General features: G+C 34.2%; 2 protein-coding genes across 4 annotated transcripts; one reads left to right on the top strand and one right to left on the bottom strand.

Annotated features, from left to right (window-relative positions):
- Positions 1–993: 993 nt before the first annotated feature.
- On the top strand, positions 994–5100 carry LOC115699456 (G-type lectin S-receptor-like serine/threonine-protein kinase At4g03230). 3 transcript variants are annotated; one of them, XM_061102985.1, is made up of 7 exons: positions 1052–2681; positions 2763–2986; positions 3077–3287; positions 3386–3623; positions 3716–3866; positions 3975–4295; positions 4695–5100. In XM_061102985.1, exons 1-6 carry the CDS (start codon positions 1262–1264, stop codon positions 4272–4274), a joined length of 2544 nt encoding a protein of 847 aa, XP_060958968.1. In that variant the 5' UTR covers positions 1052–1261; the 3' UTR covers positions 4275–4295; positions 4695–5100. The 3 variants fall into 3 exon arrangements, with proteins under 3 accessions (XP_030482739.2, XP_060958968.1, XP_030482740.2); XM_030626880.2 differs by having other exon boundaries at positions 1053–2681; positions 3975–4278; XM_030626879.2 differs by lacking the exon at positions 4695–5100 and having other exon boundaries at positions 994–2681; positions 3975–4442.
- Positions 5101–8180: 3080 nt separating this feature from the next.
- On the bottom strand, positions 8181–25127 carry LOC115699457 (uncharacterized). The gene is made up of 22 exons (XM_061103429.1): positions 23616–25127; positions 23370–23519; positions 22498–22712; positions 21521–21731; positions 21190–21427; positions 20889–21039; positions 20502–20802; positions 18731–19347; positions 18355–18592; positions 18161–18311; positions 17883–17969; positions 16603–16844; positions 15151–16169; positions 14972–15045; positions 11840–14505; positions 10574–11614; positions 10313–10462; positions 9961–10175; positions 9380–9590; positions 9051–9288; positions 8786–8942; positions 8181–8699 (listed from the first exon to the last, which is right to left on the bottom strand). The coding sequence occupies exons 1-22, from the start codon at positions 24961–24963 to the stop codon at positions 8397–8399; spliced, it is 10023 nt and encodes a 3340-aa protein (XP_060959412.1). The 5' UTR covers positions 24964–25127; the 3' UTR covers positions 8181–8396.
- Positions 25128–27601: the final 2474 nt, after the last annotated feature.

The raw sequence follows: 27601 nt of genomic DNA, 5'->3' as shown, positions 1-27601 counted from the left end.
ATTTAATTATAATTTTAATTTAAGTGGGAATCTGGTAAGGAACATGCATGTAATTCTATTCTTACAAAGTTTTTAATGTAACCCAGTAATTTTAGGACTAAATACTGGGCCATTGGTGCTTTTAATGCCAGAAACTGATCATATTCATACCAAATAATTTGAAATGAAATTAGTGTCCAAATCTAATACACGTACCATTTTAAAAAATAAAAAATCATCTAATACACGTAAATAATTTGCTACATTCATTTGAATATTATTAGCAAATATATTCTTGTTGTCCACCCCATAATTAATGCAACTATAGGGACTTCACATTGAAATTAATAAGCTGCGTGCCGGACACCAGACACTCTTTCTATTTTCAATTTTTGTTTTTTTTTTTTCAGAAACTACCAAGTTGTGTTTTTACCATTTGGTTCAATACCAAAAATAGAATAGATTATTTTGTATTTTAGCGCATAAAAGTAAAAGTGCATTTAATTCATCCAAAAATCCATCCTCATAATGGTGCTGCAATGCAGCACTGTAGACTTTAAAGATGATGTGAGCAGTGAGCTCATAATATATTTGGACCCAACAATGAGGGAACAAGTTACCAACATCCAGTGCTTTTTTAGATGAGGCTAATATTATTGGAGACTTCTCCTCGTGTGCAACCCTTCAAAAACGAACTACAATTTTTCTTTTATACCCTGCTTATTGTAATTTTTCAGAAACTATAAATAATTGTTTTGTTTTATTTTTACAAATTATTTAAATTTTAACTTAATTTTGACCATCTATATAATTTTTTTCTTTTTAACTATGCCCTAAGCTACCACGTGGCAATGTTATTTGTCATGGATGAGCCAGGCGAGCAATTTTGACACGCCTTATTATTCCTTCCCGGTTAGTTTTATTTAAGGTTATTGGAAACCCACGTGATGATGACTCCACCTAACAAGTAGTGACTTTACTAACTCCCAACACAAGGATTACTTTCTTTACATTTTCTTTCGTTTTTCGTTGAGTGGGCCAACGAAGGGATCTCTAATTGTTAATTCTGAGTGTGATTTGTGTGTCAGGCCGTCATAATTAATTACTATTTCTTTCGCGACCATAGTCTTTCATCTAACCGGTGGACAATGTGGACTTGTCATTCCTTATCGTCACCTCTTTTGTACCTTAAATAAAATAAGTAAATAAATAAGACAAAGCGCAGAGTTCAAGCATCTTTGAGCCCAGAGTTCTGTTTTTTTTTTCCTTTGATCAATCTACCATGGTTGCAGAAACCAACCGAAGATTGAAGCGTTTTCTCTTCTTCTTGTGCTTATTTCTAAACACCCAGTTCTCATTTGGAGCTGATACAATCTCTTCAGACCACTCACTCTCTGGTGAATCTACCATTGTCTCTGCGAAAAGGGTATTCGAGTTGGGATTCTTTCGACCAGGTTCATCTCCAAATTATTACCTCGGAATATGGTACTCTAAAGATCGTTCTCGAAAGGCAGTTTGGGTGGCAAACAGAGAAAAACCAGTTACATTTGCGTCGGAGCTAAGAATCTCAGATGGTAATTTAGTTCTCTTCGATGAGTTAAAAACGGTTGTTTGGTCTACAAATGTGAGTTCCATTAGAAATTCCTCTCGTTCTGTAAAGGCGGTTCTTTTAGCTGATGGCAACCTTGTCTTAAAAGCTACAACAGGTCCATCAGAATCATTGTGGGAAAGTTTTGATTACCCAACTCATGTGTGGCTGCCTGGGGCTAAATTTAGGTATAACAAAATAACCAACACTAGCCAGGTTATCACTTCATGGAAGAACTCGGAAGACCCCGCTCCAGGCCTTTTCTCTTGTGAGATTGATCCAAAAGATAACACTTTTATGTTACTATGGAGTAGGACTCAAAAGTATTGGGATAGTGGAACTTGGAGCAGTAGTACTTTTAGCAATTACCCCACGATGAAGTTCAGGTATATCTATGATTACAAGTTGGTTAACAATACAAACGAAAGCTATTTCACTTATTCCATTAAAGAAGATTCTGTAGATATATCTCATCTCGAAATAGATGTTTCGGGACAGGTTAAGATATTTAATCTGGTGCCTCCTAACCCATGGACTGTATTTTGGTCATTTCCGAGCCAACAATGTGATGTCTATGGCTTTTGTGGGGCATATGGTAGCTGCAATGAAAACTCGTCGCCTCATTGCAGTTGCTCCAAAGGGTTTAAGCCAAAGTCCCCAATTGATTGGGATTCCAAGAAGGACTATTCGGGTGGTTGCATTAGAGATACTAAATTGCAGTGTGAGAAGATTAATGGTAGTACTAAGGGTAACGAGAGAGATACATTTTTGGAGATCCATATTATGCTGTTGCCTGAAAATAAACAATCTCTGGAAGCAAAGAGTTCAGATGAATGCAAATCGAAATGCTTGATCAATTGCTCTTGTACTGCTTATGCTTATGACACCCTTGGTTGTTCAATTTGGAAAGGAGATGTGTTGAATATGGTGCAGCTTGGAGTCGGTGACAGCAATCGAAAGACTCTCTTTGTTCGACAAGCTGTTTCGGATCATAAAGGACTTCTACGAAATTGGAAGTTCTATGTTATCTTGTTTGTCTGCATTGCGGTGCTCATCTTTTTCATTGCTGGTTTCTTATACTATATGAGAAGAAGAAAGATGGCCAACAAAGATGGTAATATGTTGGTAACTTTCTATCTGTTTATTGTAATTTTTAGTGGTATGTTATTGACCTCATAATTATGTTTCAATTCAGGTTTTAGGAGAAACAGTCAGATAAACAGGATAGTCAGCGCGGATGAAAGTGAGAGGCATGTCTCAAACTTGCTACTTTCGAGTTCAGGCCAATACCAATTCGGAGAAGATGAGAAGAGAGACATACATATTCCATTTGTAACTCTGGAAAGCATACTAGTAGCTACAGATAACTTTTCAGAGGCAAACAAACTTGGAGAAGGAGGATTTGGCCCTGTTTATAAGGTAATCATTTGACATTACAGTAGTACTAGCTAACATTTATTTTCATTCTGAAAGGTAACAGATTATATTTGCTACAAAACTTTGTTGCAGGGCTTATTTCCTGGAGAAGAAGAAATTGCTATAAAGAGGCTCTCGAGTGGTTCAACTCAAGGATTAGAAGAATTTAAGAATGAAGTATTGTTGATAGCCAAACTTCAGCATCGAAATCTTGTTAAACTTGTTGGCTATTGTGTTGAAGGAGATGAAAAATTGTTGCTTTACGAATACATGCCCAATAAGAGTTTGGACACATTCATATTCGGTAAGTCCTTTTAGCCAATGTTTTTGTGAATATTTATTTTGATAAACTACTGCTTCTAACTTTAAAATGTCACTCCATGTTTAAAATGGACAATCAAGATGACAAGCTGTGTGAGTTGCTCAATTGGGAGATTCGCTTTAATATCATATTGGGAATTGCAAGAGCGCTAATTTATCTTCATCGCGACTCAAGATTAAGAATTATTCATAGAGATTTGAAATCTAGCAATGTTCTACTTGATGAGGAAATGAATCCAAAAGTTTCAGACTTTGGATTAGCAAAGATTTTTGGAGGTAAACAAATTGAGGCAAGCACAAACAGAGTCGTTGGTACATAGTAAGTTCTTATTTATTTTTACCTTTTGGATGAGAAAATCACTTATCTGAATGCTTCAACAAACTGATTCTCTCATACTGTGTCATTTGTAGTGGTTACATGTCTCCAGAATATGCATTATATGGATTATTCTCAGAAAAATCAGATGTTTTCAGTTTTGGTGTTGTCATACTTGAGATTATAAGTGGAAGAAAAAACACAAGATTTTCCCAATCAGAATTAGCTATGAGCCTTCCTCATTATGTAAGTATTGCTTTCTCCAAAGTCTACTGTTTTCCTATGGTCTCTGTGGTTATGTTGATATTATTCTCTATCTCTAGTTAATTAACTAATTAATTAATGGTATTGCAGGCATGGAAATTATGGAAAGAAAACAATGCACTTGATCTGATGTACCCAACATTAAGGGAGAGTTGCAACGAAATTGAATTCTTGAGATGTGTCAAGGTTGCATTACTTTGTGTACAAGATGACCCAGCTGATCGTCCCATCATGTCAAATGCAGTCTCCATGCTTGAAAATGATCAAGTTGGCAGTATTTCAAGTCCCCAACAACCAACTTTTGTGTTGAAAAGCTCTGTTTCTTATGACGGTTGTACTGAACAATTCTCTGAAAACGTGTTGACAAATACCATAAATGAAGGCCGTTGATCATGTACACCTTCCTACATTGTACACATTTCTTGCTCCGATGAATATATATTTTTGTGTTTGTACTTCTATTTTATAGCAAAATCATCTGTATAGTTAACTTTGTGATAGTAATTAACAAGTATATCTCCTCTTAAGGATATACAAAGAACAACTGATTTGGATATACAATAGAGACGGCTCTTATTAAAAATCACCATGTTTAAAAGAAATCTTTGAAAAATGTAAAAACAAAACTAAAAGAAAATAAGAACAACAAATATATAAAGTAGAATCCATAATACATGATTGCTTGACAAAGAGAATTCAAAGACTTGTTACTAAAATTAATCGATCATAAGACACACCTGGATTCTTCTTTCACGGCACACTATCGACCTTCTTCCATGGTGTAACTTATTTCAGTGTTCGTTGTTTCAGGCTTACTAGCAGAAGCTGTGTTACTTGATCCTCTTCTAAGGGCAAAAGCTGGTTGTTTGACTGATGGAAGGGTTGCAGAGTCGCTGCCAAGATCGCTTGGGTCTTCTTGTACGCATAAGAGCCCAATATTTACACACTTAATCAATTGATCTTCTTTGCCGAGGCTTTAAGTATGAGAGAGGCCTTGAGTTGGCTCAAGAATAAAAACTGGCAGTATGTCTTCCTTGAAACGGACTGTCTTGCGATTGTAAAAGTGATTCGTCAAGTAGAAATGTTATCTTGTTTTGGTATTGTAATTCGTAACTGTAGAGATTTGCTTAAAGAGTTGAGAAATGTCTCTTTATGTTTTGTAAAACCGTCCGCCAATATAGTAGCTTATAGTCTTGCTAGAGCTTTCATTTGTTATTATCGTATGTTCAGTTTGGGAAATGTCCCAACTGTTGTTCTACTTCATTTGGTAGCTGAATTTGAAGGTTAATAAAGTTGATTTTCCTTTAAAAAAAAAAAAAAAAAACTGAAAGATGAATATAAATTGATTGACAGAGAAATACATATAGAGCTACTTACATAATCAAGGAGGGTCAAGGGTCGATCTGAATCAACAAATCTTGTGCTCCTTTTCCCTCGTATACATTTAACATAAACATTAACACTTTTCTCTTATATTAAAGTTCCCTCGTATACATTTAACATTACACTCTTGAAGAAGCAATGAGTATTTAGCAGAGGAAAACAAATTACTCAATCTACACCTTGTAAACAGGTCCAGGGTGTCTTTTATTTAAAAAAAAAATTATCAATTATTACTTTATAAATTCAATTTTCAAAAAAAAAAAAAAAAACTTCATGAATTCTAAAATATGTAAGAATTTTAGAATCATGTATATTGGGACCACAAAATTTTATTAGGTTTTTTTTTTTTTTTTTTCATTAAAGTACATATTTATTGTTATGAATATTTATGTTATGTATATTATACATATATTAGGTTGATGATATGCACAATGCACGTGTAATTCATTTTTTTTTTAATTAAGTTTAATTAGGTAATGTTAAATGTAATATATGTTTAATTTTTTTAATTAAATAATGTATATTTTTTTAAATTTTTGAAATGAGATTTGAGATTTTAATTTTTAAGATTTTTTTTAACTATTGCGGCAACATTAATTTATATATGCCTCCTATCAATAATTAGTACTTCATATAATCATGATATATCAAGTTTGACTTACCTTATAAATATAGTTTGACTTAAAATAATTTCGATTTTGATATTAGAAAATAATTTATATAAATTATATTTCAAGGTAATGTGCCTTTAAAAACCATGTGAAATGTGTCGATTGATAAAATTATAAAAATCATTAAGTTTCACTCTGCTTATATATTGATCGAAAAAAAAAGAAAATAAATAAAATAAGCACACTAAATATAACCAAAAGATTAATATAAAATATTTATAATTAAAATTTTCTTATATAAAATATCTACAATATTTTAAATATTTTAAATTAAAATTAAAATTTTATATATAATAATATTATAAAACTAATAAAGAATAATCTATTAAGTAATAAGATATTTTGTTAAAGTTAACGTAGAAAACTAAAAAAAATATTGTTAAGTAGATGTGTTCATCAAACTGCCCAAACTGCCCGCACCACACTACACTGCAAAAAAAAAAAAATACAGTTTGAAATTCTTTGCAGTGTGGTCGCGGTTTGAATTTTTCTTAAACCGCGTGGTGCGGTGCAGTTTGCGGTTTTGAATTGTTAATATGCGGTTCAAACCGCACCGCACCACACATTATAAAAATACTAATTTTTATATTTATTTAGGTCCAATATGTGAATGTTCAACTCAAAGTCCACTAATTATTGTATTGTTGACACTTATTTTTTTTTATTATAAAAAAATTAGGTGAAAGTACATTTTATTTGGCCCCTCCTTATTTTGTCGTCTGGTTCCGCCACTGCAAATGTTTATATATATAATTAACACTCTCACTCAATTACACTACTAAGTTCCTAAGATTAATAATGAGATTTTTGATCATTTTGTGGGGATGCAAATAAAGCTCCCCTTGGGGCATCTTCAATGGTAAAATTTTAGAGGATGCTTGGTGAGGTGGACATATTATGTGCCAAAATATTGAGATGTTATACCATTAGAGAGATCAAAGAATATCATTCTAGAAATTTGTATGGATATTATGTTGTAGCATTGATGCTATTTATTTATTTTTAATAAAAAATTGAAGCTAAAAAGTTATTGTAGCTAAAAATTAGGATATATATATTAAATAATAATGTGTGAAATCATAATTATAACATGAGTGCAATATATTGGAGTATTTTTAAAAGTAAGAGTGCCAAAAATATATGGAAGATAGATAAAATAAAATATTATATTTTTAGATAATATGTAAACTTTTAGCTAGGGGTGTTCATCCGATCCAATCCGCACTTTTTTGGTCAAACAACATCCAATCCGCACTAAGTGCGGATTTCATATTTTGAATCCAATCCAATCCGCATAAGAGTTTAAATCCAATCCAATCCAATCCGCAATAGTGCGGATTGGATCGGTTATTTTTTTAATAATAAATTATTTAATATTTCATAGAAAAAAAATTAAAAAAAGACTATTGGTCCTAATCTCCAATAATAATCTATTTCCATCTCTATTTATATACAAATCAAACCAATATACATATACATATATATATATCAATATATATGTACTTATCTTTAGATTTACACTAAAATATATATGTATCTCTTACTAAAATAACTAAGCTAGTATACATATATTTAAATTTATGTGTATGTGTCTATGTGAATAAGAATTATTTTTCTTGTGTTTTTTATTATAAAATAAATATGTACCAACTCAATATGTTACTAAAAGAAGTTTGTGTTTTTTTTTTAATTAATATATATTATATATTATAATTTTTTAAAAATATGTATAATTAAGTGCGGATTGGATTGGATCGGTTACTTTTTGAGGTCAAACAACATCCAATCCGCACAAGTGCGGATTTTGGATTTTTCAATCCAATCCAATCCGCACAAGTGCGAATATCCGCATTTTGCGGATTGGATTGGATTGGATCGTGCGGATTGGATTGGATCGGATACTTTGTGAACACCCCTACTTTTAGCATTCTTAAAGGATGCTATCATTGGGCAGGGCCAACCCAAGCATTGGGTAGCTTGGGCCATTGCACAAGGCCCCCATTTTGTTAAGGCCCATTTTTTTTTTTCTTAAAAAAAAGGCCTATTTTTTTTTTCTTATTATATATACATAAATAAAAAATTTATAATTGAAAATTTATGAACAAATCTTAAAAAAAAAAAAAAAACTAGTAATAGAATTGTAGTTTTATTGTACACGTTTGTTTGTTTGTTTTTTTTTTTTTTAAAAAAAGCCCAATTTTAAAATTTTGCACAAGACCCCAAAATGCTTAGGCCGCCCTGATTGGAGATGCTTATAGCCATTTTTCATTTTTAATCATTTATACAAATATGCTATTCCTATTTTAACCTTGTACAACATGACGGTTAAAGAATGGGAGGGAAATATTATGATAATAAACTATATGATACATAATCCCTTAAGCAAGAGCATTTAAAGACCATTACATAAACTAACCTAGCAGAAGACTAACTCAACTGAATCTTCCTTCATGGAACTCTATCGGCCTTCTTCCATGGTATAACTTATTTCAGCATTCGTTCCAGGCTTATTACTAGAAGAAGGTGTGCTACTTGAGTCTCTTCTGTGGACAAAAGCTGGTTGTTTAGGAGATGGAAGGGTTACAAAGTCACAGTCAAGCATGGTTACGATGTTTGACATGTTGGGCCGATCAATTGCCTCTTCTTGTACGCACAAGAGCCCAATATTTACACACTTAATAAATTGATCTTCTTTGTAACTTTCCTCTAAAGTTTGGTCCATTAATTCCAACACTTTGCTTTCTGTCCAAAGTTTCCATACCTGGGAAAAATATTGATATCCCATTTGGTTAGCAGAAAGAGGAAAGTAAATTGATCGAGAAAAAAAAGTGTAGTGTTCACACTCACATAACCGAGGAGGCTTAGGGGTTCATCACATTCGAAATGGACAAATCGTGTGCTCCCTTTTCCACTTACAATCTCAAGTAGAACAACCCCAAAGCTAAACACATCCGATTTGACAGAGAAAACTCCTCCTTGAACGTATTCTGGTGACATGTAACCACTGTTCAACATTATTATTTAATGAATTATGAGATATAAGTCAGTTTGGATTGGTTTCCATGCATGAATTCCCACTTTATAAATGAGTGTCAAGATGAAAGAAACTTACTAAGTTCCAACTACTCTGTTTGTGTTGTCCTCTGTTTTTTTACCTCCAACCATCCTTGCCAAGCCAAAGTCAGATATTTTGGGATTCATATCACAATCTAAAAGGATATTACTGGTCTTCAAATCTCTGTGAATGATTCTTAGTCTAGAGTCTTGATGAAGATAAAGAAGCCCTCGAGCTATCCCCATAATAATGTCAAAGCGTATCTCCCAATTCAATAAGGCCCTTTTTGTGTCATCTTGCAAATAATACATTTTTCCCGAAACATTAAATTATTATGAGCTATGATATACAAATCGAAATGGAGATTATCTAGTTGAAATAAATACCAAATATGAAGGAGTCTAAGCTTTTGTTAGGCATGTACTCGTAGAGTAAAATCATCTCGTCTTTCTCTATGCAATATCCCCGAAGTCTAACAAGGTTACGATGCTGAAGTTTTGCTATTAAAATCACTTCATTCTTGAATTCATGTATCCCTTGTCTTGAAACACTTGACAGCTTCTTTACTGCAATTTCTTGGCCTCCTGGAAATTTTCCCTGATGTAGAGAAACATATGTAATTTTGCAATTTCTTAAAAACATAATAAACTAATAAACTACTTAATTTAAGTGTTTGTGTTAGAATTTGGTATAAGATGAATGAAGTTCCATCTCAAAACCAATTGGCAATAGAAAGAGTATCCCATTTATCTTATATATAACAATTTATTTCCATTCATAAGTAATGTGGGATTAACTCTAATAGCTTCTTATCAATGAGCATTTATAAGTTTCTTCAAGACAGTATCAATATTAAAATAAGGAGCAAATGCAGCTATTTTTAACACTGAACTAACCAATATGTTTTTCTTTTCTTTTATGAAACCATAATTACTTGGTTAAAAAAAATTGCTGAAGCTATAAATACCTTGTAAACAGGTCCATAACCCCCTTGTCCAAGTTTGTTTTCCACAGATAAATTATTTGTTGCGGTGAGTATACTTTCTAAAGTGAAAAATGGTACATCTATGCCTTTCTCATCTTCCTCCTTGATTTCGCTGGAGTTCATCAATTCTTGGATGTGTCTCTCAGTGTCCAACTTGTTGAGTGCTCTGTTTTGCTGGTCAAATAGTTTTCTGTTCTCTGAAGTGATAAGGATATTAATAATGCGTGGTGCATGCAACAAGTTCTTGTGATGCGAGTGATATAATTTTCTCATACAAATGGAACCTGCATAATATTATAATAGTGCATTGCATCTTTTGATTTGAATAACTAACCTCGTCTTTTGGTCTTCCTTTTTCTCCAACTGATAAACGAAATTATAATGATTGACAGAACAATTACGCTTGTAACTGTAAGGGAAACAATTAGATATAACGATTTTCTTCTCCTAGGCTTTACTATTCTTGGATTTGAAGTTTCATCTTCTGAAAAAAAAAAGAGACAGAAAACACACACAGAATGTCTAATTATTGCGGACCTATAAGTAGTTAGTAGTAAAACTAAAAATTATAAGAGAGACTATATATTATACATACTTAAATTGGATAAGGCAACTCGTACAAAGAAGGTGTGAACGCCATCCTTAGTAATATTTTCTTCTTGAAGATCGTTTAGATTTTCAGACCATGTCCAACAACTCAAATTAGTTTGAGTTGAATCCCCTCTGTTCCAACTATTCTGATGAGTCTCAAGTGAATAAGCCTGGCATTTGCAATCATCACGGCAAGTCTTCTCACATTCAGTTACGTTGTTAACTTGTATGCTTGTTGTTGAGTCTCGTCTCCCCACTTTCATCATCTTCAACCCCAAGAATGAATCGTTACCGTTGCATAGTTTTGCTCCTCTGCTACAAACATCTGAGTAATCTCCAGAATACCACTCCTCCACCAGGCTCGACTTAAATCCCGGCAAGCATCTGCACGACCTCATCTGTTCATTACTGTTACAGATCCCGAAATCGCCACAAATGTTTAGCCCATCGCATCTATCACTTGGTACAGACCATGCCACTGTCCAATTTTGGTCCCAACTCAAGTACTCAAGTTTTCCATTAGAGTTGATCACTAACCTTGAGTAATTATAATTTGAGATTTCTGGTCCAGTTTTGTAAGTAGTATTTTTATGAGCAACACCCCTTTTGTTCTCTAAAAAGTTTGTTATCGTAGTCGGCATCTGATTTGAGCTTAAGAACATACTGACTTCAGCACTTTTCCAACGAGTACCCGTTTTGTTACGGATCACGAACGAGTTAGTTCCCTCACCCTTAGTAAACGATATGTCACCATTGTAAGGGTCAAACTCGTCTTTCCATGAAGTCAATGTTAAGCTCTCATTCTCATCCATCTTCATACCAGGAAGAAATGTATCAGTTGGGTTTTTAAAGCTCTCCCACAATCTTATACCGTTATACTCTGTTAACACCAGATTTCCAGTATCCAAAAGGGTTAATGTCCTGTTTGAAGATGAGAAAGATTCGAGATTTGAAGACCAAAATGACCTTCCTTTATAATCAAAAAGTTGAAGGTTACCATCTTCTCCAATACCAAAGGTTCCTCCTCTTGTTCTTGAAGTGGTGACTGTTAAATCTCAGAGAGAGAAAGGTGCAGAGCACCATGAACAAGAACAGAAACAGAGTTTCTTGAAGAAGAGTAAAAATGCAGACTGAAAAACTTAGCTGCACCCTCTCCTTAATGCCTTTATTTATATCACAAAAGAGAGAACAATTACAACTGAAATAACTGTCAAAAAACAGAAAATAACAACCTAACAGACTTGACCAACAGTAAAACAAACTAACTAACTTTCAACACTAACATCCCCCCGCAAACGAAAAGGGGTGATAGCCATTTGAAGTTTGGACTTTAGGTACAAAAATCTGTCAGTTGAAAGGGATTTAGTAAGCAGATCAGCTACTTGATCCAATGCTGGAACATACCGAACTTGAAGTTGTTTTGCTAAAATTTGATCTCTAACAAAGTGTAAGTCAAGTTCAATATGTTTAGATCGAGCATGAAACACTGGATTAGCAGCGAGCGCAGCGGCACTTTGATTATCAACCCAAATAATCGGAGATTGAGGCACCTGCACCTGAAGTTCAGTTAATAACGAACCAATCCATTTTACTTCTGCAGCGGCATTAGCTAAAGCTCTAAATTCGCTTTCAGTACTTGATCGAGCGACCACATGTTGCTTTTTAGCAGACCATGATATTAAATTTCCACCCAAAAACACCACATAACCACCTGTGCTTTTTCGATCATCTATGCAACTTCCCCAATCGGCATCTGAATAGCATTCAATAGAAAGAGTTTGTGCTGGTTTGAGAATGAGGCCGTGACTGATGGTGCCTTTCAAATACCTCAACAATTTCTTGCATGCTTCCCAATGAACTATAGTAGGTGCTTTTAGAAATTGACTTAGTTTATTAACAATATATGCAACATCCGGTCTTGTTAAACTAAGATATTGTAGTGCACCAATGGTACTTCTGTACAAAGTAGGATTATCAAATGGTTCTCCCTCGGTGAGACTGAGTTTCACAGTTGAACTACTCGGATTAGGACACGGTTTAGCACCCTCCATGTGAACTTTGAGAAGTAAATCAGTAATATATTTGGATTGAGATAGATGCATACCATTTTCAGTTCTTACTATCTCAACTCCAAGAAAATAATGGACTTCCCCTAAGTCTTTAAGAGAGAATTGAGAGTTTAGATTAGTTACCAACTGTGATATCAGCTGCTGGTTTGGTCCGGTTACTAATATGTCATCGACATATACAAGTAACACAACCAAATTATGGCCAGAACCGTGTATAAAGAGGGAAGTATCTGCCCGAGAATTGTGAAATCCCATCTGCAATAAGCTCTGTTTTAACTTGTCATTCCAAGCGCGGGGTGCCTGCTTTAACCCGTATATAGCCTTGTGCAACAAACACACATAATCAGGATGTTGTTCATCTTCAAATCCAGGAGGTTGTTGCATGTACACCACTTCATTTAAAGTGCCATTTAGAAAGGCATTACTCACATCAAGTTGAGTAACACGCCAATTGTTTGATACAGCCAAGGAAAGTACAGTTCTAACGGTCACGGGCTTCACAACAGGTGAGAAAGTTTCTTCGTAGTCAATCCCAGGAAGTTGTAAGTATCCTCTTGCAACTAACCGAGACTTACATCGATCCAAAGATCCATCTGCATTTAGTTTAACTCGAAAAATCCACTTGTTGCTAATGACCTGCATATCATCAGTTCTTGGAACTAAAGTCCAAGTCTTTGCCTTCTTTAAAGCTGTATTTTCAGTAGACATTGAAGCATGCCACTTCGGGTCTTTGAGGGCGGCCTTAACAGACTTTGGTTCAGTGGGTATTAATGCTTCTGGTAGAGGATGTTTAGTAGCACAGTACACTTTTGGTTTTCTTATGCCATTTTGAGAACGAGTTGTCATGGCATGGGATCGGGTGGGATTTGGTGGATGTAAGTGAGGTAGAGATTGGGAGTGAGCAGAAGTATGTGGTATATCATTGTTGGTGATATGGGGATTTGTATGTTGGGGGACATTGGTCGTGGGATTTTGGGTAGTAGAAGGTGGAATATGTTGAGTAATGAGAGGTGTACTGTGAACTGATGGAGTTGCAGATGGACTGTGTAAACCAGTAGTAGCATTGGTTGCAAGATTGTTGCCATTTTGACTGGCAGTGACACCACCAGGAGTAGCAGGTTGTGGTTCATGAGATGTTTCCCTCGAAATATTTCCAAAAGGGACATTGTTATTAGAATCTTGATAAGTATTTTGGGTGAAAAATGTAGCAGATGGAAAATTAGGAGTAGATGAAGATTGATGTACCTGCTGGTTTTGTTGTTGCAGATCAGAATTATGGCCTGGGAAAAATCCTTCATTAAAGATGACATTACGAGCTATGTAAATTCTTCCTTGGTTACTTTCACACAAGTAGCCTTTATGATAGGAAGAGTATCCCAAGAACAAGCATTGTTGAGATCGCATCTCAATTTTGTGGGCATTGTAAGGTCGTAGATGAGGAAAACACGCACACCCAAATGGTTTTAGGATAGTATAGTCAGGTTCTTGACCGAATAGACATTGAAAAGGACTTATATTTCCCAATACCGGTGTAGGAAGTCTATTTATTGTGAAAGTTGCACAAGAAAATGCATGCCACCAGTATTTTAAGTCAAGACCAGCTTGTGCAAGAAGAGTGAGTCCAGTTTCAGTCACATGTCGATGCTTTCTCTCTACTCTCCCATTTTGAGCATGAGTATGAGGACAAGGATGACTGAACAGTATCCCTTGATCAGAGAGGAATTTGGCAAATGGCTTATACTCACCTCCTCCATCAGCTTGCACAGCTTTGATAGGTAATTCAAATTGCTTCTCCACCATGCTCTTGAACCGAATGAACATATCAAAGGCCTGAGATTTGACTGTTAAAGGATAAATCCAAGAAAACCTACTAAAATCATCCACAAAAATAATGTAATATCTATACCCTTCTTTAGATGATATGTGAGATGGTCCCCACAAATCAGTGTGAATTAACTCTAAAGGTTGTGAGGCATGACTATTTGACAAGGAAAATGGTAAAGTGTGGCTTTTACCTGACTGGCACGCATTGCAAAAATGCAAATTTTGAATTGAACCCGAGTGGGTTAATTTGGACAATAGGTGAGTAAGAGTGGCTTTAGAGGGATGTCCTAATTTGTGGTGCCAATTATTTACATCATTCTCTTTATAAGTAATGAAAACAGAGGGAGATTTGGAAGAAAAACATGTACTTTTATTATATTGGTGAGTGTTACAGCAAGATAGAGATTTTGAAATCTCTTTATTACAAGAAGTATTGGAAGTACATGTTAAAGGAGATGAATACATCTCAGACTGAGTAAGATTGCATTCTCGCAAGAAGAAGAGCGTACAATGGAGTATCCCCAAGTGTGTACAATCCATGTTTACGTTTCCCTTTGAGAAGCACAGCCCCCGTTTGCTTGTCCTTCACAAAACACCAATGTTTATGAAATTCAAGAAAAACATTGTTATCATCAGTTAACTTAGATATACTAACTAAGTTTTTAGTAATTTGGGGAACATGAAGGACAGATTTTAAAGCAATAGAAGAATAGGGTAGAAAGGTAGAACCGGTATGAGAAATCATAAGTTTCTTACCATCCCCTACAGCCAAACCATCAGTGCCATTGTAAGGAGTAGATTGGTCCAATTGATTGTTATCTGAGGTGACATGGTGAGTGGCTCCGGTGTCCGCAAACCACTGACAATCATCTCCAAAATCTTGAACCATGGTAGTAGAATAGGCCATAGGATCATATTCAAGATCATGTTCAGTGAGGTAGGCTCTCGGATTTGTAGCAGCAGGTTTAGGAACTTGCCAATTCTTGTCAAAACGATAATGGCAAACAGGTGCTGTATGTCCAACTTTGAGACACACTTGACAAACAACTCTGTTTGGGGGAAAACGAGAGTACCCACGCCCACGGCCTTGACTGTGAGAGGTTTCTTGATTGCCATTTCTGGTGGAGGAAAAAGGTCGAACACCACCCGATCGTCCTGAGCCAAAAGCAAGATTTGCTTGCATTTTCATTGACAGATCCTGCATTTGATGATGATGCTCCAATCGGCTTTCGTGAGACAGCAGTAACGCTTGAACTTCATCAATGGAAAGATCGTCACTCCGAGCTGTTATTCCGGAGACAACAGAATCAAAGTCCGGACCTAATCCATTTAGCACTTGAAGAACAAGATCTTGATCTTGAACCGCAGCTCCAGCAACGGTGAGAGCATCAGCAATCGTTTGAACTTTTTCGACATATTCGGAGATGGAGAGACTTCCTTTGTGTACATGAGAGAATTGGCCCTTGAGTTGCAGCAATCGGGCTTTGGTTTGGCTAGAAAACTTTTGCTCTAACGCACGCCAGAGAGAGTGAGCCGATGTATGATTTGCAACAGATGCAAGAATAACTTCAGACATAGAGGACCGAAGCCATGAAAGAAGCAATTGATCCTTCTTTTTCCAGTTGGTGTATTCGGGATTGACAGCTCCAGTAACAAGATTTTGGGGTGGGGGTGTGCCAGTGAAAAGAATAGCATCAAGATCATGCCCTATTACCGTTGGTGTGACTTGAGATTTCCATGAAAGGAAGTTGTGACGATCAAGTTTGATGGTGAGATTGGAGGTGAGGGAGTGAGAAAATGGGTTCCAAGGAGGAACCGGAGAAGGATTTGTGGGAGTGGCCATGGCAGCAGTAGCAGTAGTTCCAGGATTCGTTGAAGAAGATGACATATCGAACGTCAGTAGGCGATTGATACCATGTTAAATCTCAGAGAGAGAAAGGTGCAGAGCACCATGAACAAGAACAGAAACAGAGTTTCTTGAAGAAGAGTAAAAATGCAGACTGAAAAACTTAGCTGCACCCTCTCCTTAATGCCTTTATTTATATCACAAAAGAGAGAACAATTACAACTGAAATAACTGTCAAAAAACAGAAAATAACAACCTAACAGACTTGACCAACAGTAAAACAAACTAACTAACTTTCAACACTAACAGTGACTAGTGGATTTTCTCGGTTGGCAACCCAAACAACCGTCTTTGGACTGAGGTTGTAGTACCATATCCCAATATATCGTTTCTCACTAGGACTGCCCTTGGGAGTGAAGAATCCAAACTCAAACATTTCTTTGGCTGAAACAAGCTTAATCGTCTTCTCCCTACTATTCACGTTGTCTCTGATCCAATCACCATATTTCATGGTATCAATAGCAGAGCCAAAAAGGCTAGAATAGCACCACAAGAAAGTTATTAAATATTTGTAATTGTGAACAAGGAATGGGTTCTTGTTCTTCATATTCATCTTTTTTTTTTTTTTTTATTTATTGCAATTAACTATAAACGTTTCTTGAAAACTCTGTACAGACTAACATATCTCCCATGTCCCATCTTTGCGTTTTTTTGTTTCACGTGATAAAACTCAACAAGTTTAGAAAAAATAAAAAAAAAAAACAAACAAAAAAGAACGTTTTCTGGTGCCCAGTTTGGTAGGCCCCTTAATTATAGTACATCATCTTTGAATAGTCATTATAAACTTGGAAAAAAAATCATTATAAACAAAAAACATTATATGAACCTCTATAAAAAAGGATAGGAAATTAAATTGTGTGAGCAAGTGATCATTTTGAGCTCTGAGTTATAATAAAATTAAAATATGTGACAACATCCACATCTTTAGCACTCAATTAAATTATTATTATATTATTAATTGTACTCAAAAAATTATTATTATTATTATTATGCCACCGCAATTAATGCATCTAAACCACGTACGTTGATGAGTCCATGTTATAGAAAAGTCTATATAGCTGCTCAAGTCTGATTTATTCAATCACTAAGTACATGACAAAAATGTGAAAGTAATAACTTTAATGCTGCATTCGGGAAAGTATTATCATGTTCAGTGTTGTGGCCCAAACATGCTCATATATTGTTTGTACAGTATTGCCATTTGAAAAATAAAAAAAATAGGGTTTGTTGAGAATTATGGGGTTCTATTTTAAAATTAATTGCCAATGAGTGGAGTAGTTCATATTCTTATATATGGCTCACTTCTCTACCATTTATTCCATGTTCTATTTTTTGCTCACCCAATCTTGAACCGTATCAGAGTGGACATGGTCACTATCTGAATAGGTGCGGATCGGATATGATCACTTGCCCGCAAGAGATATGGCTCTGGTACCATGTTGAGAATCATGAGGTTCCATCTCAAAACCAATTGGCAATGAGTGTAGTAGTCAATGTTCTTATATATGACTCACTTCTCTACCAAATCGGCCATTACAACGTCGTTAATAGCATCAGGAACATTGCTACCAACAAAAAGACAATCTGACCAATAACAAGCACTGCGAGCAAGACAATGTACAATATTGTTAGCAAATCGTTTAACATAACAAATATCAACATGCATCAAAGACTTCAATAAATTTATACAGTAAGTGATAGTTGAACCAAATATAAAATGCATCACAACATTACTCTTAATAGCTTGAACCAGCACAAGAGAATCAGTTTCTACAATAACATGCTCCCACACCCTTTCCTCTTGATCCAACTTAATGCCTCTTTGGCACCAATGGCCTCAGCTAAGCTAGGCTGAACACAACCGGCTTTATGCAAGCAAAAAGCCTCAATAAGCTGACCATCACCCCCACGGACAAGACATCCCACACCAAAGGATTGAGTTGCTGCAAAAGTAGCACCATCCACATTCACTTTAATTAACCACACCATTCATAGGCGCAATCCAAGAGTTAGATCTGCTAAGATTGTTCACCAGTTCAGGCAGAGGTTTAAATCGATTTAAGCAAGCACTTTTCCATTGATTCAAGACCGCATGTGCTGAAATAATAACTTCAGCAGCAGAGGAGACTTTCTTGTTCCAAAGAAAATCATTCTTAGCCCTCCAAATAGCCCATGATACCATTAATGCCTCTTCGAACATAGCAGAATGTCCACGGTCGAGTACCTGCTATAACCAGTCGCCAAAGTTAGTGATAGAATTGATGCCAAGGGACACAGTACCAAATCTGTTCCAGCAAGAGTGGGCAAAATTGCAGGACACCATCACATGATAAATTATTTCTTCCTCCCTAGAGAAACATACACAACTAAGTTGCACAGACACATGTTTTGAGTGGAGCTGAGTGGCCAGGCACCCAGTGATGCCTTTCCAAGCAAAATGAATATCCTTAGGTGGGACTTTAGTTTTCCACAAGCAACGCCAAAGATTCGACTCCATATCAACAGACCATCTCCCTTTAGAAACTTGGAGCCATTGATAGCATCTCTTAACAGAATAAATACCCGAATTCTCATGATGCCAAAACCACACATCCTCCAAATTAGATGAGTTAATAGGAATATTGATGATGAGATCCCTGTCTCTTTGATCAAAATGATCGTTTAATATGTCAGCATCCCATTGAGAATTATCAGCAATCATTAGCTGATTAACGGATGCCCCAACAAGACCTGGAGAGCTTATCACACACAAATTGGTCATATTAGGGAGCCAAGGGGAACTCAACACTGGGACAGTCAAACTAGTGCCAATACGAATACGTGCCCCTGCTGCAATAATCGGTTGAGTTTCATATATACTCCTCCAGATGAAGCTAGGATTGTTACCAATTAGAGCAGTAAGAAAAGTTCCATGTGGAAAGTACCTACTCTTGTAAATTCGACCAACAAGAGACGTCTCATTAGTTAGTAATCGCCAAGCTTGTTTGCCCAAGAGAGAAAGATTATAGTCATGCAAATTCCTAGAACCAATCCCTCCCCAACTTTTAGAGATAACCAATTCTCCACTTGTTAGTAGGGTTCCAAACCCTATCTTAGTAAAATTACATGGCCTACCCAATTTATTAATTACTCTCAACGCCACATATGAATGTGTAGCCCTAGAGTCAAACAGTAGAGTATAATAAGAGTTGTTGATAAGAATATGACTTGTTATGACTGAAGGACTCGCTGCAGCATCTACTTGTGTAATGGCAAACACCCGAGTAGGTATGGGTTTCGCCTTTTATTTCTGCTCTTCCTTTTTCATATGAGGACAATCTTTCTTGAAAGGCCCGACCATGCCACACTAAAAACATGCCTTCTGATTACATTCTTCGGGATGGTTTTTCTTACAACGAGGGCATTCAAGATAAAAATAACCTAGACGTCCACATTTACCTTGGTTCCCACAAAACCTCTTCCTTTCTATTGAAGCATCTAAAGCCATAAAAACAAATAGCAAGCTATTGCCTTCTGCTGTTTTCAAATCCACAACTGATCCAAGGTTGTTTTTTTTTTTTGCACCATGTGCAAGAAACTTGGTATTAGGTTGTATGATTCCTTAGCCTTTCCTCTTAAGTCAATTATAGCATGTTCTTTATTTCTCCAAGCTTTCATGTAGTTTATCTTGATTTTGTACCTATATTTAAATTCTCTTTTTATATCTTGTGGTGTTGCTTTTGTCTTTATATTTAGAAATTTTGGTTTGATCCATTTTCTTACTATTTCAGGGAGCATGATTTAGTACATGTCAAAGTTCGAGGGGCATGATTTGGTGGATATCAAAGTCTGGGGAACATGGTTTAGTAAATAAACAATCACTGAAATAGTAAAATTGAATTAAATTAGAAAAAGTCCTTAAATTTAACAATCTCAATAATTCAGGGAGAATTTTTAACGGCAAAAAAGTTTAGGGAGCATGATTTGGTATATGTTAAAGTTTAAGAGCAAAAATCCTAATTAACCTATAAAGTAATACAGGAGGAAATTATTAACACAATCAATAATACATGATGGCTTAACCAAAAGAATTCAAAGACTTATTAATCGAACAAAAGACTCACCCGGATTCTTTTTCACAACACACTATCGACCTTCTTCCATGGTGATGGTGTAACTTATTTCTGTGTTCGCTGTTTCAGGCTTACTAGAAGAAGCTGTGTTACTTGATCCTTTTCTAAGGACAAAAGCTGGTTGTTTCACAGATGGAAGAGTTGCAGAATCACTGTCAAGCATGGTTACAATGTTTGACATGTTTGGCCGATCACTTGGGTCTTCTTGTACGCATAAGAGCCCAATATTTACACACTTAATCAGTTGATCTTCTTTGCAACTTTCCTGCAAAGTCTGGTCCATTAACTCCAACACCTTGTTTTCTGTCCAAAGTTTCCATGCCTGAGGAAAATGTTGACATCCCATTTGGTTAAACTGAAAGAGGAATATAACTTGATTTAAAAAGAAATGCATATAGAGCTACTTACATAACCCAGGAGGGTCAAGGGTGGATCTGAATGAACAAATCGTGTGCTCTTTTTCCCACTTACTATCTCAAGTAGAACCACACCAAAACTAAATACATCGGATTTGACAGAGAAAAGTCCTTCAAGAGCGTATTCCGGAGACATGTAACCACTGTAATATTATTATTTAATGAATTATAAGTTATTTGTAGATCTTCTTTTATACAACTTTTGACAACTTTGATGGAATTGAAACATTATTTTAAATGATGCATGAATTCTCAATTCATAAATTATATTGTGTCAAGATGAAAAAACTTACTAAGTCCCAACCACTCTATTTGTGATGTCCTCTGTTTCTTTGCCTCCAACCATCCTTGCCAGGCCAAAGTCAGATATTTTGGGTGTCATATCACAGTCTAGAAGGATATTACTGGTCTTCAAATCTCTGTGAATGATCCTTAATCTAGAGTCTTGATGAAGATAAAGAAGTCCGCGAGCTATCCCCATAATAATGTCAAAGCGTAGCTCCCAATTCAATAAGCCCCTTTTTGTGTCATCTTGCAAATGATGCAATTTTTCCCAAAACAATAAATTATTACGTTCTATGGTATACACGGATAAAATGGAGAATATATAGTAGAAATAGATACCAAATATGAAGGCGTCTAAGCTTTTGTTAGGCATGTACTCGTAGAGTAAAATCATCTCCTCTTTCTCTATGCAATACCCCCGAAGTTTAACAAGGTTTCGATGCTGAAGTTTTGCTATTAATATCACTTCATTCTTGAATTCATGTATCCCTTGTCTTGAAATACTTGACAGCGTCTTTACTGCAATTTCTTGGCCTCCTGGAAATTTCCCCTGATGTGGACAGTAAACATATTTTGATAGGGAAAATTATGTAATTTTTCAATTTTTTAAGCACATGTAGTACATAATTTGCTCAAAAAAGGAAAAGTGTGGCACCATTCCTGTTGTGCTTAATCTTAGAAACAGTATTAATAACAAAGCAATGCAAACTATTTAACTTAAGAATTTAGAAGAAACTCATTGCTGCAAACTGTAAATAGGTGCCTGAAGAGGTTGTTTTATAACTTTCATACCTATTTTGAAATAAATTTTAAAAAATACAAGTTAATGTATTTAAGCTCATTTTCGGGTTCTTATGAATGAGTGTATATAATTTAGGAGAGGTTTGGTTGGGAGGAATGAAAATATAAGAATAGGAATGAGAATGGGAATAGGAATAGGAATGGAATAAAATTTAAAATGCATAAAAAAAATTGATAAAAAAATAATTAAATTTTTTTTCTTGTTACATTGGAATGGTCATTCCTTTCTTTTTAAAATGGAATAGTCATTCCACCAAAATAGTGGAAAGAGTATTCCAATACTTTACAATGCAACCAAACAAAGGAATAGAATGAAAATTGTTTCCTTTCCATTCTATTCCATTTCATTACCTCTAACCAAACGCCACCTAAGTTTCTTCATAGACAGTATCAATATAAAAATAAGGAGCAAATACAGCATTTTTAACAACAGGCTGATTGGAACCCACATAAACAAATAACCTAAACTAACCACTTTTCTTTTATTTTAATGTATACTGAAGCTATATATGTACCTTGTAAACAGGCCCATAACCCCCTTGTCCGAGTTTGTTTTCCACAGAAAAGTTATTTGTTGCGGTGAGTACACTTTTCAAAGTAAATAATGGTACATCTATGCCTTTCTCATCTTCCTCCTTGATTTCCCTAGAGTTCATCAATTCTTGGATGTGTCTCTCAGTGTCTAACTTGTTAAGTGTTCTGTTTTGTTGGTTAGACAATTTTCTGCTCTCTGAATTCAAAGAAAATTAAACATCATGCATGCAACAAAGTCATAATTTTCTCATACAAATGGGCCATGCATAATATGTTAAGTTTCCCCTTACGCCGACACCATAGGATCCCAAGAGTCACTTAGATTGGTAACAACTCTGACCAATTCACAGATCACACACTGGAACTCAAATCACTTGAGTTCAGGAACTAGCAGCAAGTAATTTAAAGAAAGTTTTAGCTTTATTCAATGTGTAAAAGTCAATTACAATGGAGTGAGAGATTAAGGTGGCACTTAGTTAGATGTAATGAAATGGAATGCACATGAATTACTAAAATTAGTTGGCGATTAGAACTGTTTATACCGCACTGCACCACACCATATTTTATTGTGCAGTTTTGAGGTCTATGTGGTGTGGGTGCAGTTTGAAAAATTGCTCAAACTACAAATGTGGAGTGCTTCAAAAAATTTGGTCAAAAACCGCTCTACCTGTACCAAGAATACCTCTAATTATGAGAGCTAAGGTTATTTATAAACTAAATGCCTTACCTCTTAAGATACAAAACTAACGGGTATAACCAACTAAAACACGAAAAATAACTGTCCTAGAAAAATTAATTAGTAGGCAAACTAATTTGACATCATACTTTGCATCTTTTGATTTGAATAACTAACCTCGCATTTTTGTCTTCTTTTTTCTCCATATGATAAGCGAAATAAAAATGATTGACAAAACAATTACGCTGGTAACTGTAAGCGAAACAATCAGATATAACGATTTTCTTCTCGTAGGCTTCACAATTGATGAATTTGAAGTTTCACCATCTGGAAAAAAGAGACAAAAAGCACACACACAATCTCTAATTAATTTATTGTCGACCTGTAAAAAAAAAAAAATTAATAGAGCGACTATATACGTACTTAAATCGGATAAGGCAACTCGCACAAAGAAGGTGTGAACGCCATCCTTAGTAATATTTTCTTCTTGAAGATCGTTTAGATTTTCAGACCATGTCCAACAACTCAAATTAGTTGGTGTTGAATCCCCTCTGTTCCAACTATTCTGATGAGTCTCAAGTGAATAAGCCTGGCATTTGCAATCATCACGGCAAGTCATCTCACATTCAGCCACATTGTTAACTTGTATGCTTGTTGTTGAGTCTCGTCTTCCCACTTTCATCATCTTCAACTTCAAGAATGTGTCATTTTTGCAGAGTTTTGTTCCTCTGCTACAGACATCTGAGTAATCTCCAGAATACCACTCCTCCACCAGACTCGATTTAAATCCAGGCAAGCATCTGCACGGCCTCATCTGCTCATTACTGTTACAGATCCCGAAATCGCCACAAATGTTTAGCTCATCGCACCTATCACTTGGTACAGACCATGCCACTGCCCAATTTTGATCATCCCAAGTCACGTACTCAAATTTTCCAGTAGAGTAGATCACTAACCTTGAGTAACTATAATTTGAGACTTCTTGCCCTGTTTTGTAAGTAGTATTTTTTTGTTTTGGCTCACTATTATTTTCTAAAAGGTTTGTTATCATAGTCGGCATCTGATTTGGGCTTAAGAACATACCGATTTCAACACTTTTCCAGAGAGTACTCGTTTTTTTACGGATCATGAACGAGTTAGTTCCCTCACCCTTAGTAAACGATATGTCACCAATGTCAGGGTCAAACTCGTGTTTCCATGAAGTCAACGTTAAGCTCTCATTCTCATCCATCTTCATACCGGGAAGAAATGTATCAGTTGGGTTTTTAAAGCTCTCCCACAGCCTTATACCGTTATACTCAGTTAGCACAAGATTTCCATTATCCAAAAGGGTTAATGTCCTGTTTGAAGATGAGGAAGATTCAAGTTTCGATGACCAAAATGACCTTCCTGTACCAGCAGAGTAATCAAACACTTGAAGGTTACCATCTTCTGCAATACCAAAGGTTCCTCCTCTAGTTCTTGAAGTGGTGACTAGTGGATTTTCTCGGTTGGCGACCCAAACAACCGTCCTTGGACTGACCTTGTAGTACCATATCCCAACATATCGTTTCTGACTAGGGCTGCCCTCGGGAGTGAAGAATCCGAGCTCAAAAATTTCTTTGTCTGAAACAAGCTTAATTGTCTCTCTACTATTAACTTTGTCTCTGACCAAATCACCATATTTCATGGTATCTCTAGCAGAGCAAAAAAGACTGGAATAGCACCACAAGAAAGTTAATACATATTTGTGGTTGTGAACAAGGACTGGGTGTTTGTTCTTCTTATCCATTTAATTCTTTTTTTTGATGGCATTTAACTAGAAACTTTTCTTGAAAACTCTGTACAGACGAACATATCTCCCATGTCCCATCTTTGCGATTTTTGGTTTCACGTTTGTTAAAACTCAAGTGCCCAGTTGTCTCTCTCTTTCACTAAATTATTATTATTATTATTATTATTATTATTATTATTATTATTATTATTATGCCACCACTGCAATAAATGCATCCAAACCAAGTAAGTACGGTGATGAGTCCGTCTATGCTTGAGAAAAGTCCCTAGCTGCTCAATACTTACTGATATTCTTTTTTATATAAATTTTAATCACAGCATCTACCTAATTATTAAAAATATTATCTTAAAGCTTAATTTAGTTTTAATTTATTAATATTTTTGTCAAATTGACAATCAGATAAGGCGTTGATTGCATAAGGTCATCAGTCATCACTAACGCAAGTGAGGTTTATAATTGTTTTAGGGGACCTGCTTAATATTCTGATGGGCTATTTACAAAAATATGAGAAAATAAAGATAAGTTTTGATATATATGGCATAAAAACTTCATTACACTAAATATGACATTTTTTTAAAAAACTTACAAATATGGGAAAAAATCTTGAGTAATGCCATAAAAAACTTAAAATTTGTGTTTCTTTTTATTTATTTTTTTTTAAAAAAATAAAATACTAAAATAAATAAAAAATGATTATAGATATTATTTTTTTTTACAGAAATTAAACTTGTTTTTTTTTTTTTTTATTTAAACTACTATTTTTTTGTTAAAAACTAATTATTTCATTAAAAGCAACAGAAAAAAAAAAAATCTGTTTCATCAACATCATCCTGAAGAAAAAACAATATAAAAAATTATAATCTAAATATAATATAAACTTTAAAAATCAGTTTCATCAACATTGAAAGAAACTATTAATTTCATTAAAAGAATAAAAAAAATAGTTTCATTATGTTATTAGAATTTTTTTTCAAGTTACTTTTTTATTATTTTGTTTCTAGGTTGGAAACTTACACTTATATTTTGTTATTAAATTATTGGTAGGCATTATGTGTTGTTTTGATTATATTTGTGATTAGTATTTTTTTTTTTTTTGTATATTTGTGTGTGTATGTTTTTATTTGATTGTGTGATGAAACTGGTTTCAATTAACTTTATTATTAACATTTGTATTTTGTTATGATTTTTTATAACGTCAAAACTGGTTTCACATGTCGAAACTGGTTTCACATGTTTTAACTATTCTGTAATGGGGTTGCTCAATTTTTATGATATTATTATATATTTTTTCGTTTGTATAAAACCAGTTTTATTATTAAATGATATTTGAACAACAATTTTTATTTTATTTTAATTAATCAGTTTCTGACATACATATTATTTTATTATTTTCATAACTAATTTTTTTAAGTAATTAATTTTTTTTATTGTTGTTCATAATTGAGTTTTATTCAATTTTTTATTAATTTATCTCAAGAAACTGGTTTTTATTTGTTTGTTTTTATTTTGGTTGTTTTATTAACTGGTTTCTCACATTCCACTGTTTTTTTTTTGTTATTCTTTTATGGTTTTTATTGCACTTTTGTCTCTTTAATTTTCTTTGTTTCTTTTTTTTTTCTCTTTGATTTTAATTTGTGATTCTCTTTGTTATATTTGCTGCATATTGTATGTTTAAATTAACTCTAATTTTTGAGCAAGCAAATAAAAAATTAAATGCCAAAATAAAGAATGAAGTTAGAAGTTTGATTATTAGGTATTGATATAAATTTTATATGTTCGAAACTGGTTTTAAATTTAGTATCGTTAATTTGTAAAAGTTTAGTTATTAGGCATTGTGTATTTTTTATTATGTTATTGTTGAAACTATTTTTTTTTTTTTTTTTGCCTCTTTTAATGAAATAATTCGTTTATTTTAATATTGATGAAACTGGTTTTTAAAGTTAGTATCGTCTTTAGATTGTAATTTTTTTCATTATCTTGTTGATGAAACTATTTTTTGTATTCTTTTTAAATGAAATTATTAGTTTCTTTCAATGTTGATGAAACTAGTTTTTAAAGTTTGGATTCTTTTTAGATTATGATTTTTTATATTGTTTTTTTTTTCAGGATGATATTGATGAAACTGATTTTTTTTTTTCTGCTGTTTTTAATGGAATAATTAGTTTTTAACAAAAAAAAAAAAACGAATAGTAGTTTAAATAAAAAAACAAGTTTAATTTTTGTAAAAAAAAAATAAAATATAAAAATGTACACTTATTATATATATTAAGAGAAAAAAATTAGGTTGAGAAAAAAATTGAAAAAAAAAGAGAGACACAAAGAGAAATTAGAAAAAAAAAATAGAGAGAGATAAGCGAAAGAAAGAAAAAAAAAGTAGCAACTGACTTAAAAGTTGAAAAGAAAAAAGAGAGCCAAAATTGACTAAAAAATATATAAAAAAGACAATTTTTTTTTTTTGAAGTTTCAATAAGTAAAAAAGAAAAAAAAAATTAATAAAAGTATAAATGTAAAATGTTCTTGTCAAATTAAAAATGTAATGTTTGAAAAAAAATGTAGTATTTGATGTAAATTTTTCAAATAAAAAGAAATCCTAAAATGTAAGTGTAAAATAAATTAAAAAAATAAATAAAACTAA

This window comes from Cannabis sativa, chromosome 8 (genome assembly GCF_029168945.1).
Source record: "Cannabis sativa cultivar Pink pepper isolate KNU-18-1 chromosome 8, ASM2916894v1, whole genome shotgun sequence".
Taxonomy (NCBI): domain Eukaryota; kingdom Viridiplantae; phylum Streptophyta; class Magnoliopsida; order Rosales; family Cannabaceae; genus Cannabis; species Cannabis sativa.
Note: the sequence above shows the minus strand (reverse complement) of the source record. Positions and strands in the feature narration are given on the sequence as shown.